The 14,523-nt window shown below is 39.5% G+C and overlaps 2 protein-coding genes across 3 annotated transcripts in view; both read left to right on the forward strand.

Moving 5' to 3' along the window:
- CBFA2T2 (CBFA2/RUNX1 partner transcriptional co-repressor 2) overlaps positions 1 to 14,523 on the forward strand; it is a 174,982-nt gene that overhangs the window by 142,036 nt on the left and 18,423 nt on the right. For both annotated transcript variants that reach the window (XM_022592671.2, XM_022592670.2), the window contains exons 4-6: positions 9,114 to 9,203; positions 13,110 to 13,291; positions 14,194 to 14,447. In XM_022592671.2, the coding sequence (XP_022448379.1) occupies positions 9,114 to 9,203; positions 13,110 to 13,291; positions 14,194 to 14,447 (526 nt within the window). The remainder of the gene's footprint in view (positions 1 to 9,113; positions 9,204 to 13,109; positions 13,292 to 14,193; positions 14,448 to 14,523) is intronic.
- Positions 5,616 to 6,082, forward strand: LOC111184277 (beta-2-microglobulin). The gene has a single exon (XM_022592672.2). It carries the CDS (start codon positions 5,631 to 5,633, stop codon positions 5,985 to 5,987), a length of 357 nt encoding a protein of 118 aa, XP_022448380.1. The 5' UTR covers positions 5,616 to 5,630; the 3' UTR covers positions 5,988 to 6,082.

Genomic DNA, 14,523 nt, shown 5'->3' on the forward strand with positions numbered 1-14,523 from the left:
AAGTATATTCATTGTTGTGCAACTATCACCACCGTCTACCTTCAGAACACTTTTTATCTTTCAAAACTGTAACTCTGTGCCATTAAACAATAATTCCCCATTTCCTTCTTTCCCCAGCTTCTGTCAGCCACCATTCTACTTGACTACTCCAGGTACCTCCTATTAGTGAAATCACATAGTATTTGTCTTTTTGTAGCTAGCTCATTTCACTTAGTGTAATGTTGTCAAGGTTTATCCGTGTTGTAGCATGTGTTAGAGTTTTTTACCTTGCAAGCAGGCTTTCCTAAGGTTAGCAGTTGTAGACCAGCTATATTAACTCTTTTCTGTACAGGGGCCATTACAAATAATGAACATTTTTATTTATGGTACATGTGTGCAAGCACTGCACTGAACAATGGAATTGTGATTTCATAGGGTATACATGTATATAAATTTAGTATATAAGGTCAAATGGTTTTCCCAAGTTTTATACCAATTTATAACCTCACATACTGAGATTTTCATTCAGATCAGCGTCTTAGTCCTTTTAGGCTCTTAGAATAGAATACCATAGACTAGGTAGTTTATAAACAACCAATATTCATCTCTCATAGTTCTGAAGGTTGCTAAGTCCAAGATCAAGGTGTCAGCAGATTCGGTGTCTCATGAGAACCCACTTCCTGGTTCATAGATGGCCATCTTCTCACTGTTTCCTCACAGGGCGGAATGGGCAAGAGAGCTCCCTGGTGTCTTTTTTATAAGGGCACTAATGCCATTCACTAGGGCTGTGTCCTCATGACCTAGCCAACTCCAAAAGGCCTCACTTCCAAATATCAACACATTGGAAATGAGATTTCAACATAGGAATTTTGAGGGCTTACAAAAACATATAGTCTATAGCAATTGATATTGAAACTATAAATATATTTGGAGACAATACAAGGTGAGAAATGTTTGTTAAATTTGATATCCATTCATTGTTAAAAAACAAACAGCAAACCAATTATAGCAGGAACTTCCTTAATCTGATGACAGTTGTATGTATAAAACACACTTTAGCAAGCCTATGCTAAGTGGTGAAATTTCAAAAGCTTTCCCTCTGATATTAGGAACCAGATAGGATCTCTTTTCTCTTCACTGTAATCCTGAACATCATAGCCTAGCAAATAAGATATAAGGATTGGGGCTTCCCTGGTGGCGCAGTGGTTGAGAGTCTGCCTGCCGCTGCAGGGGACACGGGTTCGTGCCCCGGTCCGGGAAGAACCCACATGCTGCGGAGCGGCTAGGCCCGTGAGCCATGGCCGCTGGGCCTGTGCGTCCAGAGCCTGTGCTCCGCAACGGGAGAGGCCACAACAGTGAGATGCCCGCGTACCGCAAAAAAAAAAAAAAAAAAAAAAAAGATATAAGGATTGGAGGGACTTCCCTGGTGGTCCAGTGGATAAGACTCCATGCTTCCAATGCAGGGGGCCCAGGTTCAATCCCTCGTCAGGGAGCTAGATTCTGCGTGCATGCAGCAACTAAGAATTCACATTCTGCAACTAAGAGTCCACATGCTGCAACTAAGAACTCGCATGCCCAACTAAGAAGCCTGCGTGCTGCAACGAAGATCCCACGTGCCCCAGCTAAGACCCAGCACAGCCAAAATAAATAAATAATACATAAATAAATAAAATATTTTTTAAAATATATAAGGATTGGAGAAACATAAATAAAACTGCTATGGGCTTCCCTGGTGGCTCAGTGGTTGAGGGTCCGCCTGCTGATGCAGGGGACGCGGGTTCGTGCCCCAGTCCGGGAAGATCCCACGTGCCGTGGAGTGGCTGGGCCCGTGAGCCATGGCCACTGAGCCTGCGCGTCCGGAGCCTGTGCTCCGCAACGAGAGAGGCCACAAAGGTGAGAGGCCCGCGTACCACAAAAAAAACTGCCATTATTCATAGATACAATGATTGCCTTATTTGTATTGCATTTGAGCTTACCAATCCGTTATTTTTCCTTTCCTTTCCTTTCTTTTTCTTTTTTCTTTTCTTTCCTTTTTCCTTTTCCTTTTTCTTTTTTTCTACCATCTTGTTGAAAACGTTGTCTAATTTGGAGGAGAGTTAACACCTTTAGATTATTATATTTCTGTATCCGTGAAAGCCTTATTTGGTCTTTTTTGTTTTATAGATTTATTTTTATTTATTTATTTTGGCTGCTTTGGGTCTTCGTTGCTGTGCACGGGCTTTCTCTAGTCGTGGCTAGTGGGGGCTACTCTTCGTTTTGGTGCAAGGGCTTCTCATTGTGATGGCTTCTCTTGTTTGGAGCACAGGCAATAGGTGCTCAGGCTTCAGTAGTTGTGGCATGCGGGCTTTAGTAGTTGTGGCTCACGGACTCTAGAGTGCAGGCTCAGTAGTCTTGGTGCACGGGCTTAGTTGCTTCGCAGCATGTGGGATCTTCCTGGACCAGGGCTCGAACCCGTGTGCCCTGTGTTGGCAGGCGGATTCTTAACCACTGTGCCACCAGGGAAGCCCTTATTTGGTCTTGTATTTATGAAAGGAATCATTAAGATTTTGGCAGGCATATGTAAATGGAACAGTAATTCCATGTGGAGGAGACTTCGTTAGCAAAGTCAGAAATGGCCACACAGGTAGCAAGAGTTTAGTTCACCTGTGTGCATTTGGTATTTCTGGTGTGTAAGAGAAGAGGTAAGGTGCTGGTGGTCCGTAACTGTACCAGGAAGCAAGCGTGGCAGTTTCCACTGCAAGGTAAAGGTAAATGTTTTGTACTCTGGCTACTTATTTGGAGAATACACATTCTGGAAGGTAGTTTTATACCTTAAACTAGACAGTTCCTTTGACCTACCAGTATCTCTCCTTGACATTCATCTTAAGATAAGAAAATAATAAACAATGTGCACTAACATTATTTATAATGTCAAAAAAATTGAACCACTTAAATGTTCTATAAAAGCCTGAGTAAATGACAGTACCTCAGTTTAATGGAATATGATGTAGTCATATCAAGTCTGGTTCAGAGGTATAACAGAAAGGTATACTTCTTCCTATTCCTCCTGACAAATACAGCAAAAAAACAATGGACGTTATGTATAAAACAAAAGTAAGAAGACTCTGAAAGATGGAGAGAAGAAGGCAGATTGGCTAGTGACCTTGAGACTCAAGTACACAGCAGTGAGTTCCCTTGGCTTTGTGCTGTCATCATATATCCTGGACTGTGGTCTGGAGAAGCCAGTATTATGGAAATACTAATGAGCACAGACCAAAAGCAAACAAACCAAAACCCACAAAAAAAAAACCCACCTCCTTCTAGCCAAAGGACTAGGAAAGGAGCAACCAAACAAGATACAAAACTTTTGGACAAAAATCACTCTGGGGCAGTCAAACACCTCAGGAAAAAAACCACAATAATATACACCCTTCCCCCTCCCCTACAAGGCCTATTGGGGAGCCTGAGCTCCCACCCCTGCCCAGCAGTAGGGAACCCCTCTTTCCTTCTACAAAACAACAGAGGTTGAGTGGGGAGCCTGGGATTATACCCCACCTGAGAGCATCAAAGATTCTTCTCTTCCCAATGGCACACTATCCGAGGATGCCTCGAAAATAGAAGACGTAGATAAGATCTGGAGTCTTACAACATAGAACCCAAAACATCCGGGATACAGCAGAAAATCGCTTGTCATACCAAGAACTGACCATCTCAAGTGGAATGAGAAAAGGTAACCAACAAACATCAGTTAAGATGACCCAGATGTTTGAAATATGTGACGAGTTTTGAAGCAGCCATCATAAAAATGCTTCAGTGAGCAGTTATCAGCACAAATGAAGAAATACAAAGCCTCAGCAAGGAAATAGAAGATATAAAGAAGAACTAAATGGAAAGTTGAGAACTGACAAATATAATAATGAAATTAAAAACTTAGTGATGGGGACTTCCCTGGTGGCACAGTGGATAAGAATCTGCCTGAGAATGCAGGGGACACGGGCTCGAGCCCTGGTCCTGGAAGATCCCACATGCCACGGAGCAACGAAGCCTGTGAGCCACACCTACTGAGCCTGTGCTCTAGAGCCGGTGTGCCACAACCACTGAGCCCGCATGCCGCAACTGCTGAGCCTGTGTGCCTGAAGCCCATGCTCTGCAACAAGAGAAGCCACCGCAAGGAGAAGCCCGCGTGCCACAACAAAGAGTGACCCCCACTCACAATGACTAGAGAAAGCCTGCGCAGCAACAAAGACCCAATGCAGCCAAATAAATAAATAAAAATTTTTAAAAACAACTCAGTGATGGACTCAACAATAGACTGTAGAGAACAGAGGAAAGAATCAGTGAACTTGAAGCTGGAACAATAGAAAACTACCCAGTCTATTTATTGGGAAGTCCACTACCCAATCTAAATAACATACAGAAAATAAGTAAAAAAACATGAACAGAACCTCAGGGATTTAAAAGAGTATGACAAAAGATCTGAGTCACAGTAGGAGGAGAGAAAGAATGTGGGGCTGAAATAATGCCTGAGAAGTTCCCAAATTTAACAAAAGATCCAAGCCTACAGATTCAAAAAGGCTGAGCAGACCTCAAAGAAGACATCCCATCCCAGGAATTCCCTTGTTGTCTAGTGGTTAGGACTCCGAGTTCTCACTGCTGAGGGCCCAGGTTCAATTCCTGGTCAGGGAACTGGAACCCCACAAGCCCTGTGGTGTGGCCAAAAAAAAGACAACAACAAAAAGACATCCCATCCCATCCCCCCAAAATCTTGAAAGCAACAGAGAAAGCATCAGTAACCATGGATGCCAGAAGGAAGTGGCATATTTGTCAAGTGCTGGGAGAAAAGATTGTCAACCCAGAATCTTGTATCTATCAAAACATATCCTTCTTGAATGAAGGGTAGAAGGATCAAAATATTTTCACATGAAGTAAAGCTGAGAGAATTTTTCTTCAGCAGTCCTACACTAAAATAATGGCTAGGGAATTCCCTGGCGGTCCAGTGCCACGCTGTCACTGCCAAGGGCCCGGGTTCAATCCCCGGTTGGGAAACTAAGATCTCACAAGCCACAGGGCGTGGCCAGAAAAAAAAAAAAAAGCTAAAAGAGCTTCTTGGAACAGAAAGGAACGATAAAAGAAGGAATCTTAAAATATCAGGATAGGTGAAAGAAAAATGGAAAGAGTAAAAATATAGGTAAATACAATAGACTTTACTTCTCTTGGGTTGTCTAAATTATGTTTGATGGTTGAAGCAAAAATACAGGTAAATACAATGGACTTTACTTCTCTTGGGTTGTCTAAATTATGTTTGATGGTTGAAGCAAAAATTATAACCTTGTCTGTTATGGTTGTCAGTATATATAAAGGAAATATTTAAGACAATTATTATTATAAACCGGGGAGGATAAAGGTAGATAGGGTTTCTATACTTCTTGGTCTTGATTTCAGTGGTGATAACGTTAATGTACACATGCCATGAAATGGCATAGAACTATACACACATATTACCATGTTAGTTTCCTAGTTTTGATATTGCACTATAATTACATAAAATATAAACATTGGGGGAACCTTGGTGCAGGATACAGAGGAACCTATCTGCTATTTTTTGCAACTTCCTGTGATTATCATTATTTCAAAATCTTAAAAGAGCCACCACCCGGGCTGCTCCTGTAGCGATGGCTCCCTTTGTGACCTTGGTCCTGCTCGGGCTGCTCTCGCTGTCTGGCCTGAACGCTGTCCATCGTCCTCCGAAGGTTCAGGTTTACTCACGACACCCCGCAGAGAATGGAAAACCAAATTACCTGAACTGCTATGTGTCTGGGTTCCATCCACCCCAGATTGAGATTGATTTGCTGAAGAATGGGGAGAAGATGGAAGTGGAGCAATCAGACCTGTCTTTCAGCAAGGACTGGTCTTTCTACCTTCTGGTCCACACTGCGTTCACTCCCAACGGAGTGGATCAGTATAGCTGCTGCATGAAACACGTTACTCTCAGAGAGCCCAAGATAGTTAAGTGGGATCGAGACCACTAACCAGCATCATGGAGGTTTGAAGATGCCTCATTTGGATTGGACTAATTCCAAATTCTGTTGTCTTGCTTTTTATTTTTTAATTTTTTTTTTAAATTTATTTTGTTGAAGTGTAGTTGATTTATAATGTTGTGTTAACTTCTGCTGTGTAGCAAAGTGATTCAGTTATTCTTGTCTTGCTTTTTAGTGCTTATATGTTTTTATGCTTTATGCATATAAATCAGAAGTTGTATTGATGTTACCGCAAATATCATCTTCTTTATAATTCTACCTAGGGCACTACGTCTCCACGTTTGACCTGTCTTGACAGGTAGCTGTAGTGGGGGCTCTGGCAACCTAGAGGTGGGGAAGACAGAATTTCAGGTTTAACATCAGCATCTCGGTCAAATCTGAATTCTTCAGTCTCTTCTGCATACAAAACTGGATAATAAGATAGTATGCATGTTTAGAGTAAACCTCCAATTTGTAATTTTTCTTAGAATTTTGGAAAATTTTTGAAAGATAATTTTCAGAATTATGGAAATTTATTACAGTGGATAAAACATTTTGCCATATAAAATCCATATTTACCTCTTACATCTGTTAGAGAGAGACTTGGTTGTGCCTATTTTGTTTGTTTCACTAATTAAAACAATGGTAAAACATTGTGTTCAGCTTCTCAAAGGAACAACAGCTGACTTCTCAATGTCAGTGGGATCCAGAACATAGCAGAAAATAATCATGAATGTAGTAAAACAACTGCCTACCTAGAATTCCATACACAACAAAAATATCTTTTAAAAAAATTACAGCAAAGTAAACATCATTAGATAAAAAGTCAGATTTCAGTTCCTTTTAGATCCTTACTAAAGGAGATTCTAAATGATGCACTTCAGGCAGAGAGAAGGCCTAAAACGTGAGAAGAAAGGAAGAGCAAAGGAAATGTATCAGTTCTGTGTAAAAAGAAATCAACCTAAATAAGCACATAAACTGAATATTTAATATCTAACTAGTAGAGGGCACAGAAGCTTATGGAGTGCTAGTGATGTTTTATTTCTTGACATGGATGGTGGTTACAAGAGATTTTGCTTTGTAATTTTTTGTTAAATGTACATATATTCTGCACATTTTAAAGGAATGTTATATTTCACATTAAAAATCATAAAATTAAAAAAAATCTTAAAAGATAAAAAAATTTTAGTCTGGTGGCTTATCTATACCCATTGTCTTGTAAGATCTCTGTAAGTGTTGCCCTTAGGATCCAGTGGACTAGATTCCCCTCATACTTTGCATTCTTACATTCTGTCTTCCTCAGAAGCATCTTTCTCAAGGCTGCACTTTCACTTCTTCAGTTGGCCCTTCTGTGAAGCCTTCCTTGTCCCCCTAAGTCTGCATGCCAGTAGTGTCCTGCACACATGTACTGTGATCATACTGTGATGAATGGCTTACTTTTCAGTTTTCCCACTAGACTATGAGGAAACAACTGGGCTCTTATTTATTAAGTAACTGAATGAGAGGGAAGGATAACAGAACAATGGCCTATCTTCCCTCTCGGATAGAGGATTGCCTGGCATCTATAGTATATATAGCCTTGAGTCCGTTTCTCTAACTTAAGTTAATCTTTTCCCTCCTTTGTCCATCCATAAGAAAACTTAGTCATTTCCTTCAGTCTTTCCATAGATTTAATCTACTTGTGTTTACTGTTTGAGGCTTGATTGCATTATTTGTAGTAGGGAGTGAATAGCATTCTCTGACACTTAATTTTTATTCCCGATTGCCGGTAGAGTTGGTTGCATTGTATACCTGTCATTTACTTAAAATAAGCACTCAGCTAAGGTTTAAAAGAACATTTTTGGTATGAAATGGGGTAAACTGTACAAACATTTTCATTTAACATGGTTAAATTTGATACACTCTTCTTTCCCAAAGGGAAATATTTTAGTTTTTTCTCAATATTGTATGATACATTTGGAAAATCCAACATAATTTCACATCCAGAAATAACTACTGTTGTAATTGTCCTTCCAGATACTTAAAATACTATATAAATGTATGTGTGTTATTTTCAAAAATAGATTGTTGGAATATACTGCCATGTTTCTGGTTTTTTACTTAGTATATTATAGACACCTTTCTTCAATGCATACAAATCTGCCCCCTACCTTAAGCATTCTGATGTGTGATGGTATTACAATTTTTAGTACAGTTTTGTGTTGAGGACCTATATGTTTTCCATTTCTTCTTGTTAAGAAACAGTATTTTGCTGATGAATAATTTGTGTGGTACATGTTACATCTTTGAACACTTGATGATTTTATAAAAATAAATCCTAGAAGTCATCATTGTCCTTTCAGGCAAGCAAGAATTCAGATTGATGTTTTATTTTGTTTTGTTTTGAACTTATTATTTTGCTGGGTTTTAGGGAATTGAAGTAAAAATAAAAATATTTTGTGAACTTTGAAGAAAATATTTGTATTGGTACATTCCTCTTAGCAAAGGAGCTGAGAATCTTAGTTTAAAGAAAGACCTGAAAAAATACAGGGGAAGTGCTAATAACTTTCATGGGAATACTAAAATCTAACCAGTGGAAGTCTGCGCATTTGGAGGTGCTCTGATTTGCAAACAGACCACTGGAAGGTAGAAGGCATCTTTTTTTGTTGTTAACTTCCTTCCGATTTAGAGATTTAGGGAACTGATGGTTAGGAGGTAGGCAGAACCGATGAAGAAATGAACTTCTGAAGACGTGGGGCTCTGAGTCATTAAGTTGATATCCTGGACTGATTTGGGAACTGTTCAGCTGGAAACACTGTAAGCTTGGTTACCTGTACCTGAGGTGACTTGTGATGAACCCCTCAATACAAGGAACCTGAGTGCCTCTCTTCACGAGAGGAAGGCAATGCCCTATTCTGTCCAGGCTGCTGAGCATAGAAGGGAATTGGTTAGATATGGAGTAGTAGAAAAGAAAATCAAGGAGGCTGAATTTCTTTTATAAAGGAAACAATTTGGTTAACCTTTGAGAGGGATTTGAGTTCATAATAGTGCTCTTGGAGTTATTCTTTTCCTTATTATTTCAAAGGGTTCAGCACTATCAGATTTATGTTAGATCACTGTCCAGTTTTAGAAGTTGAACAGTGCTATTTATCTTTTCAGAACTCAACAGTAACAATTGAAGAATTCCATTGCAAGCTCCAAGAGGCTACAAACTTTCCTCTTCGTCCTTTTGTTATTCCATTCCTCAAGGTAATTTTTATGAGATAACTACTGGAATGTAATTTATCTTCAACATTTCCTCAAGATCTGTTACTGATCCCTGTTCTATGATCTACATCAGGGCAGCTTGCCACATTTTATATCTGTATTTTATTTGGGGCTGCTACAGAAGTGTGAGTGGTTTGCGAATAAGCTTTATGCTTGATGAGATGAGAGTTGCAAAAGCCTTGAGTCGTGGTCTGTATGCAGACACTGTTGGTGACACACAGAAGGAGCAGGTGGGGAGGCAGGGAACAGGAGTAGAGTGGGATGGAGGTGCGCATGGCATGGAGGTTGGGCTCTTAGCAAAGGAAGTAACTGGACACAGTCTTTTGGTTGTGGCCAGGGGGGGAAGAGTGTGTGTTACGGGAGGAGGCTCTCAAAACAGAGGCCTTTGTAAGTTAGGACTAACCCTTAGGACAGGAGCATGTGGGAAGGCAGTGTTTACTTCTCTCCTCCCCCCAGTTAGTCTAGTTCTAATTACATCCTCTGGAATTAATGTCCCCTGGAACATAACTTTTGGGGACACTGTTTAAAATTATTATGCGTACCTGATAGGTGAGCCTGTGTTAAATTTATATATAATATGCTCCTTTTAAAAAAAAACTTTTTATTTTGAAATAATTTCATGCTCACAAAAAAGTTTCAAGATGGTACAATAAAATTCAGATTCTCCAAATGTTGATATTTTATCACATCTGCATTATTATTCTCTTTTCTTTCCATTTATTTTTTCCTCAGAAATGTTTCAGGGTAAGCTGCAGACATGATACATCTAAATACTGATACTTTAGTATAATTATCAAATCAAGAAATTAACATTGATATTTATAACACTATTATCTATAGACCTTATTCATATTTCACCAGATGTCCCACAAATGTCCTTTTTAACAAAATGTCTTTTTTTTTGGTCCTGTATCTAATTCAGGATCACATGTTGGATTACATTGTCATATCTCTTCAGTCCATTTTAATCTGGAACAGCTTCTCAGTCTTTTATGATTTGGACAGTTTTGAAGAGTACAGAATAGTTATTTTATATCATATGTTTCAATTTGGATTTTTCTGATACTTCTTCATGATGAGAATGAGGTTATGCATTTTAGGCAGAAATAGCAGGTAGGTGGTATTACTGCATGCTATCAGGAGACATAGATGTTAATTTGTCTCATAAATTGGTGATGTGGACTTTGATCAGTTGGTAAAGGTGGTGTCCACCATGCTTTCCCACTGTAAAGTTACTATTTTTCCCATTAAACAATTTTTAAAAACAGGTAACATTATGACTCATACAGATTTTAAAAAGTGAACCTGTGTCGTAGATTTTATTTAATTCATTATTAATGAGGGAATCTGTAAGGTGTTATAACCTGTTCAGGGGAGAAGCCAAAGAACAGACATTATAGGTCAGGATTATTGATAAGAATATGCAAACAAAAGTAAAATTGGCTTCTTCCGCAGTGGGCAAGGGAAGTCTCTAGAACCTCTATGCATGTAATTTTATGCATGTTCATAGACAACAAGTTTTTTGCTTTGCAACCGGTTATGTGTAAGTTGCAGTCCTATAAAATAGGTCAAAGGCAATGAATGACTAGAGTCAGATAACAGTGTATTCTAGACCAGGCATAGTCTGGAAACTTATGACCGGTATCCAGCCCACCACATTGTTTTGCAAAGCCCTGGAGATTAACATTTGTAATCGATTTGGTAATATGGAGCACTAACTTTGAACCCTAAAAAAGCTAAAAATGTTATCCTCAATCCCTCCCTATCAAATGAATTCTATTCTTTTTATTAGTAGTAGACTATACAAAAAAAACTGAGCTCAATTTTTTTGTATTTTGACTTTTTAAAAAAATTTATTATTTATTTTTGGCTGCGTTGGATCTTTGTTGCCACTCGTGGGCTTTCTCTGGTTTCAGCGAGCGGGGGCTACTCTTCGTTGTGGTGCAGGGGCTTCTCTTTGCGGTGGCTTCTCTTGTTGCGGGGCACGGGCTCTAGGTGCGCGGGCTTCAATAGTTGTGGCATGCGGGCTCAGTAGTTGTAGTTTGTGGGCTCTAGAGTACAGGCTCAGTAGTTGTGGCGCACGGGCTTAGTTGCTCCGCGGCATGTGGGATCTTCCCAGCCCAGGTCTTGAACCCGTGACCCCTGTGTTGGCAGGTGGATTCTTAACCACTGTGCCACCAGGGAAGTCCCTGTATTTTGACTTTTGTCAGTACAGTATTTGTAGAAATTTGTTTTCTCTCTTTTATATGAGTACTCACATAATATCTTCAGTTTTGTCTTGACAAAATAAATATGCCCCTTTTACCTTCTTTTACTTTACCTTTATTTCCTAAGAAAATGTAATGCATCAAAAAGGTGGGTCATCTTAGCTGAAGTACTGATTCTGGTTTTTTAAAACTTTTAAAATTAGAGCGTTATAGACATGCAGGAAATGCATAGGTCTCAGTGCACAGCCTGTGTTGGGCTCTGTTCTGATGGCATTAACACCTTGGCCTCTCAGAGCAGTCTGTGGTGCCTTTTTCAGCCTTGAAACAGCTGTGTGTTCTATCTTGGTCTCTTTTCTGTGTATCGGAGCCAGTAGATAATTATTTCCCCCAAGACTCCAGAATCAGAGAGATTTGGGAAATTTGTGTTAATAGGAAATGATTAGCATATTTAAAAATTCATCAGAGGGCACATGTCACAAATGTAAAGATCTGACGTGATTTTTTTTTCAATTAAGTTTTTACAGTTGCTACAAGATTGAGGTTATAGAACAGACTTAAAAGTGTTTTATATCATCAAGTTCTCTATTCTTAACTCTTGTTATTTTGGAAAACAGCATGAGGTAGGTTGTTCTGGCAGCTTTTTGGCTAGCATTTGGGTTTTTGTCAATTTATTTCTGCTTTAAAACAGTCACTAATTGTGGTGCCTGCTAAATTAACTGTTGGTAAAGGGATAACTACTTGCATGTATTAAACTCTCCTTTTACTTTTCTCATCTGTTTCCCTTGGGATAAAGACTTATTATGGGCTCAGTCTGAGTTGTTTTCAAATTTGGGGGGAAATATAATAATTTTTTAAATAAAATAAATATGGGGAAAGTATATTTTAAATATGAAGGACTTAACAATTAAGTTTAAAGATGCACAGGGTTTTTTGTATGATTTGTCCTGTTAGAGGTTTAAGTTTGAGGAGAAAGAAAAATAATCAGTACATAAATAATTATCCTTTTACAAAATAAGGAAACATGCTCAATGGAGCACCACAATAAGAAATATTAGATTCTGCCCACGGGTTACCTGTGTATACTCAGATCCTAGACTAGTCTAAGGTTTGTTGCCTTCATTTCCATCACTCCTGTTACTTTTTTCAAAACCCCATGTTCCAGCTAAGCCAGAATAGTCACTGTTTCCGGAATTCCGTGGCAGCTGTAATAGAGAACAGGAAGGCAAGGTTGAGTAGTGCTATCAGAAATGGCTTAGATTCACAAGAGAGAAACCTGGACTTAAAATGATAAAGGAAAGACTGAATTCCTCCTACTCCCATGTAGGCATTACTAATTCGCTAACTGAAGTCTTCAAAAATGTTTAAGTTTTTAAATAATTATGTTCAACAAAGCTTTATTGAGCTTTGACTCAGTACTAGTCCTCAAAGGTAATAAAGCACAGTTTCTTCCTTAAGGGGATTTACATCTTGTGGGGACAAGAGACAAGTTAACAGTAATTCAAGTTCAGTAATGGATGTCACTTTATTCAGAGGGGGGCATATGAAAATTAGAATGACAAAGAGTGAAGGGCTTTTGTTTTGTGTCATCTTGTTTGTGAAAGCCTTTTGAGGTGCTGAGCCCTGTGTAAAGGGCCCAACACTGGGAAAAACTGCCTTCCAGCCCCTGCCTCTTCTTTTCAAGGCGAACCTGCCTCTGCTGCAGCGAGAACTGCTGCACTGTGCTCGGGCTGCCAAGCAGACACCATCCCAGTACCTGGCTCAGCATGAACACCTTCTGCTCAACACAAGTATTGCATCCCCTGCTGACTCTTCTGAGCTGCTCATGGAGGTGCATGGAAATGGAAAGAGGCCCAGTCCAGAGAGGTGAGCAGAGAAGAGCTTTGTCGTCCTTGCTTTTCTGGAACCACTCTGAGCTTTCCCTTTACTTGTGAAAGAAAAAGAACTTGCTTACTGCGGTGATATGTAGGGATGGACTCTTAGTTTTGCTTTGTCCCAACATCAGGCAGCAATATGCTTCTCAACTCTTTAGGTGACTCTGTATACCCCCGCTGATAAATTCTACTTTTGAGCATTCTGTGGGTCCACTGCTCCAGAACCATGAGAAATATAATCTGTTCAAGACATTTTTTTTCTGATACGTGAAGTCTTGTAAAAGTATAACAGTTAGTGAATCAGCTTTACTTTGAAGATTGAAATTATATTAATATAATTTATCCTCGAAATTTATGTATGAGTATACTGCTATTTTCTATGGTTTGTGAAGGAAGCAACATTTTAATAACAGTGGAAAATTTGTTACAATTGAAGCAAATGACTAAAAATCCTACCAATTCACAAACATATTAATTATGTGAGCCTTTTTTCTCCCGTGTAGAGAATTGTTTCTTTCCAGTACTGACTTCCACAGTAGCAAATTTGACCTTGAAACATTTCTAAATATAGTTGAACCCATAATCCTCCATAGTCCTATCACATAAGAAAATGCTGTCATCTTACTTTCTCCTTTGCTTCGTGAGGCTGAGATGTTTCTGCTTGGTTATGGATAGATTTGACCTCTCTTTTCATGCTGGGATAAATCAGTAATTTCCATTATCTGCCTGCCCCCTGAAGACATTTCGGTTCATGCCTCATCTCAAACCTTTTCTTATCATCTTCCTGTTTGTGAAAGTGCATAGCACAATACATAGCACAAAGTAGGTGCTCGGGCAATGTTTGCATGAACACTTGTTGACAGGCTCAGACATGTACTTCCCATTCTTCTACAGGCGGGAAGAGAGCAGTTTTGAAAGAGATACAGTTCCTCCTGAGCCTCCTGCCAAGAGAGTGTGTACCATTAGCCCTGCTCCCCGGCACAGTCCTGCCCTTACTGTGCCCCTCATGAATCCTGGGGGCCAGTTCCATCCTACTCCTCCACCTCTTCAGCACTATACCTTAGAAGATATGGCAACTTCCCACCTATATCGTGAACCCAACAAGATGCTAGAACATCGAGAAGTTCGTGATAGACACCACAGTCTTAGTAAGTGGCATAGCAGCATGGTAATGATTTAAATTCAAATTGAATCCATGGGTTTCTTTCCTACTCAGTGATAAAG

The sequence above is a fragment of the Delphinapterus leucas genome, chromosome 15 (assembly GCF_059928025.1).
Source record: "Delphinapterus leucas isolate spDelLeu-1000000601 "Yukka" chromosome 15, BTC_Dleu_Yukka2, whole genome shotgun sequence".
NCBI lineage: Eukaryota > Metazoa > Chordata > Mammalia > Artiodactyla > Monodontidae > Delphinapterus > Delphinapterus leucas.

Excerpts from the sequence above, each read along its gene's own strand:
- LOC111184277 (XM_022592672.2), top strand. The coding sequence starts at position 5,631 with ATGGCTCCCTTTGTGACCTTGGTCCTGCTCGGGCTGCTCTCGCTGTCT.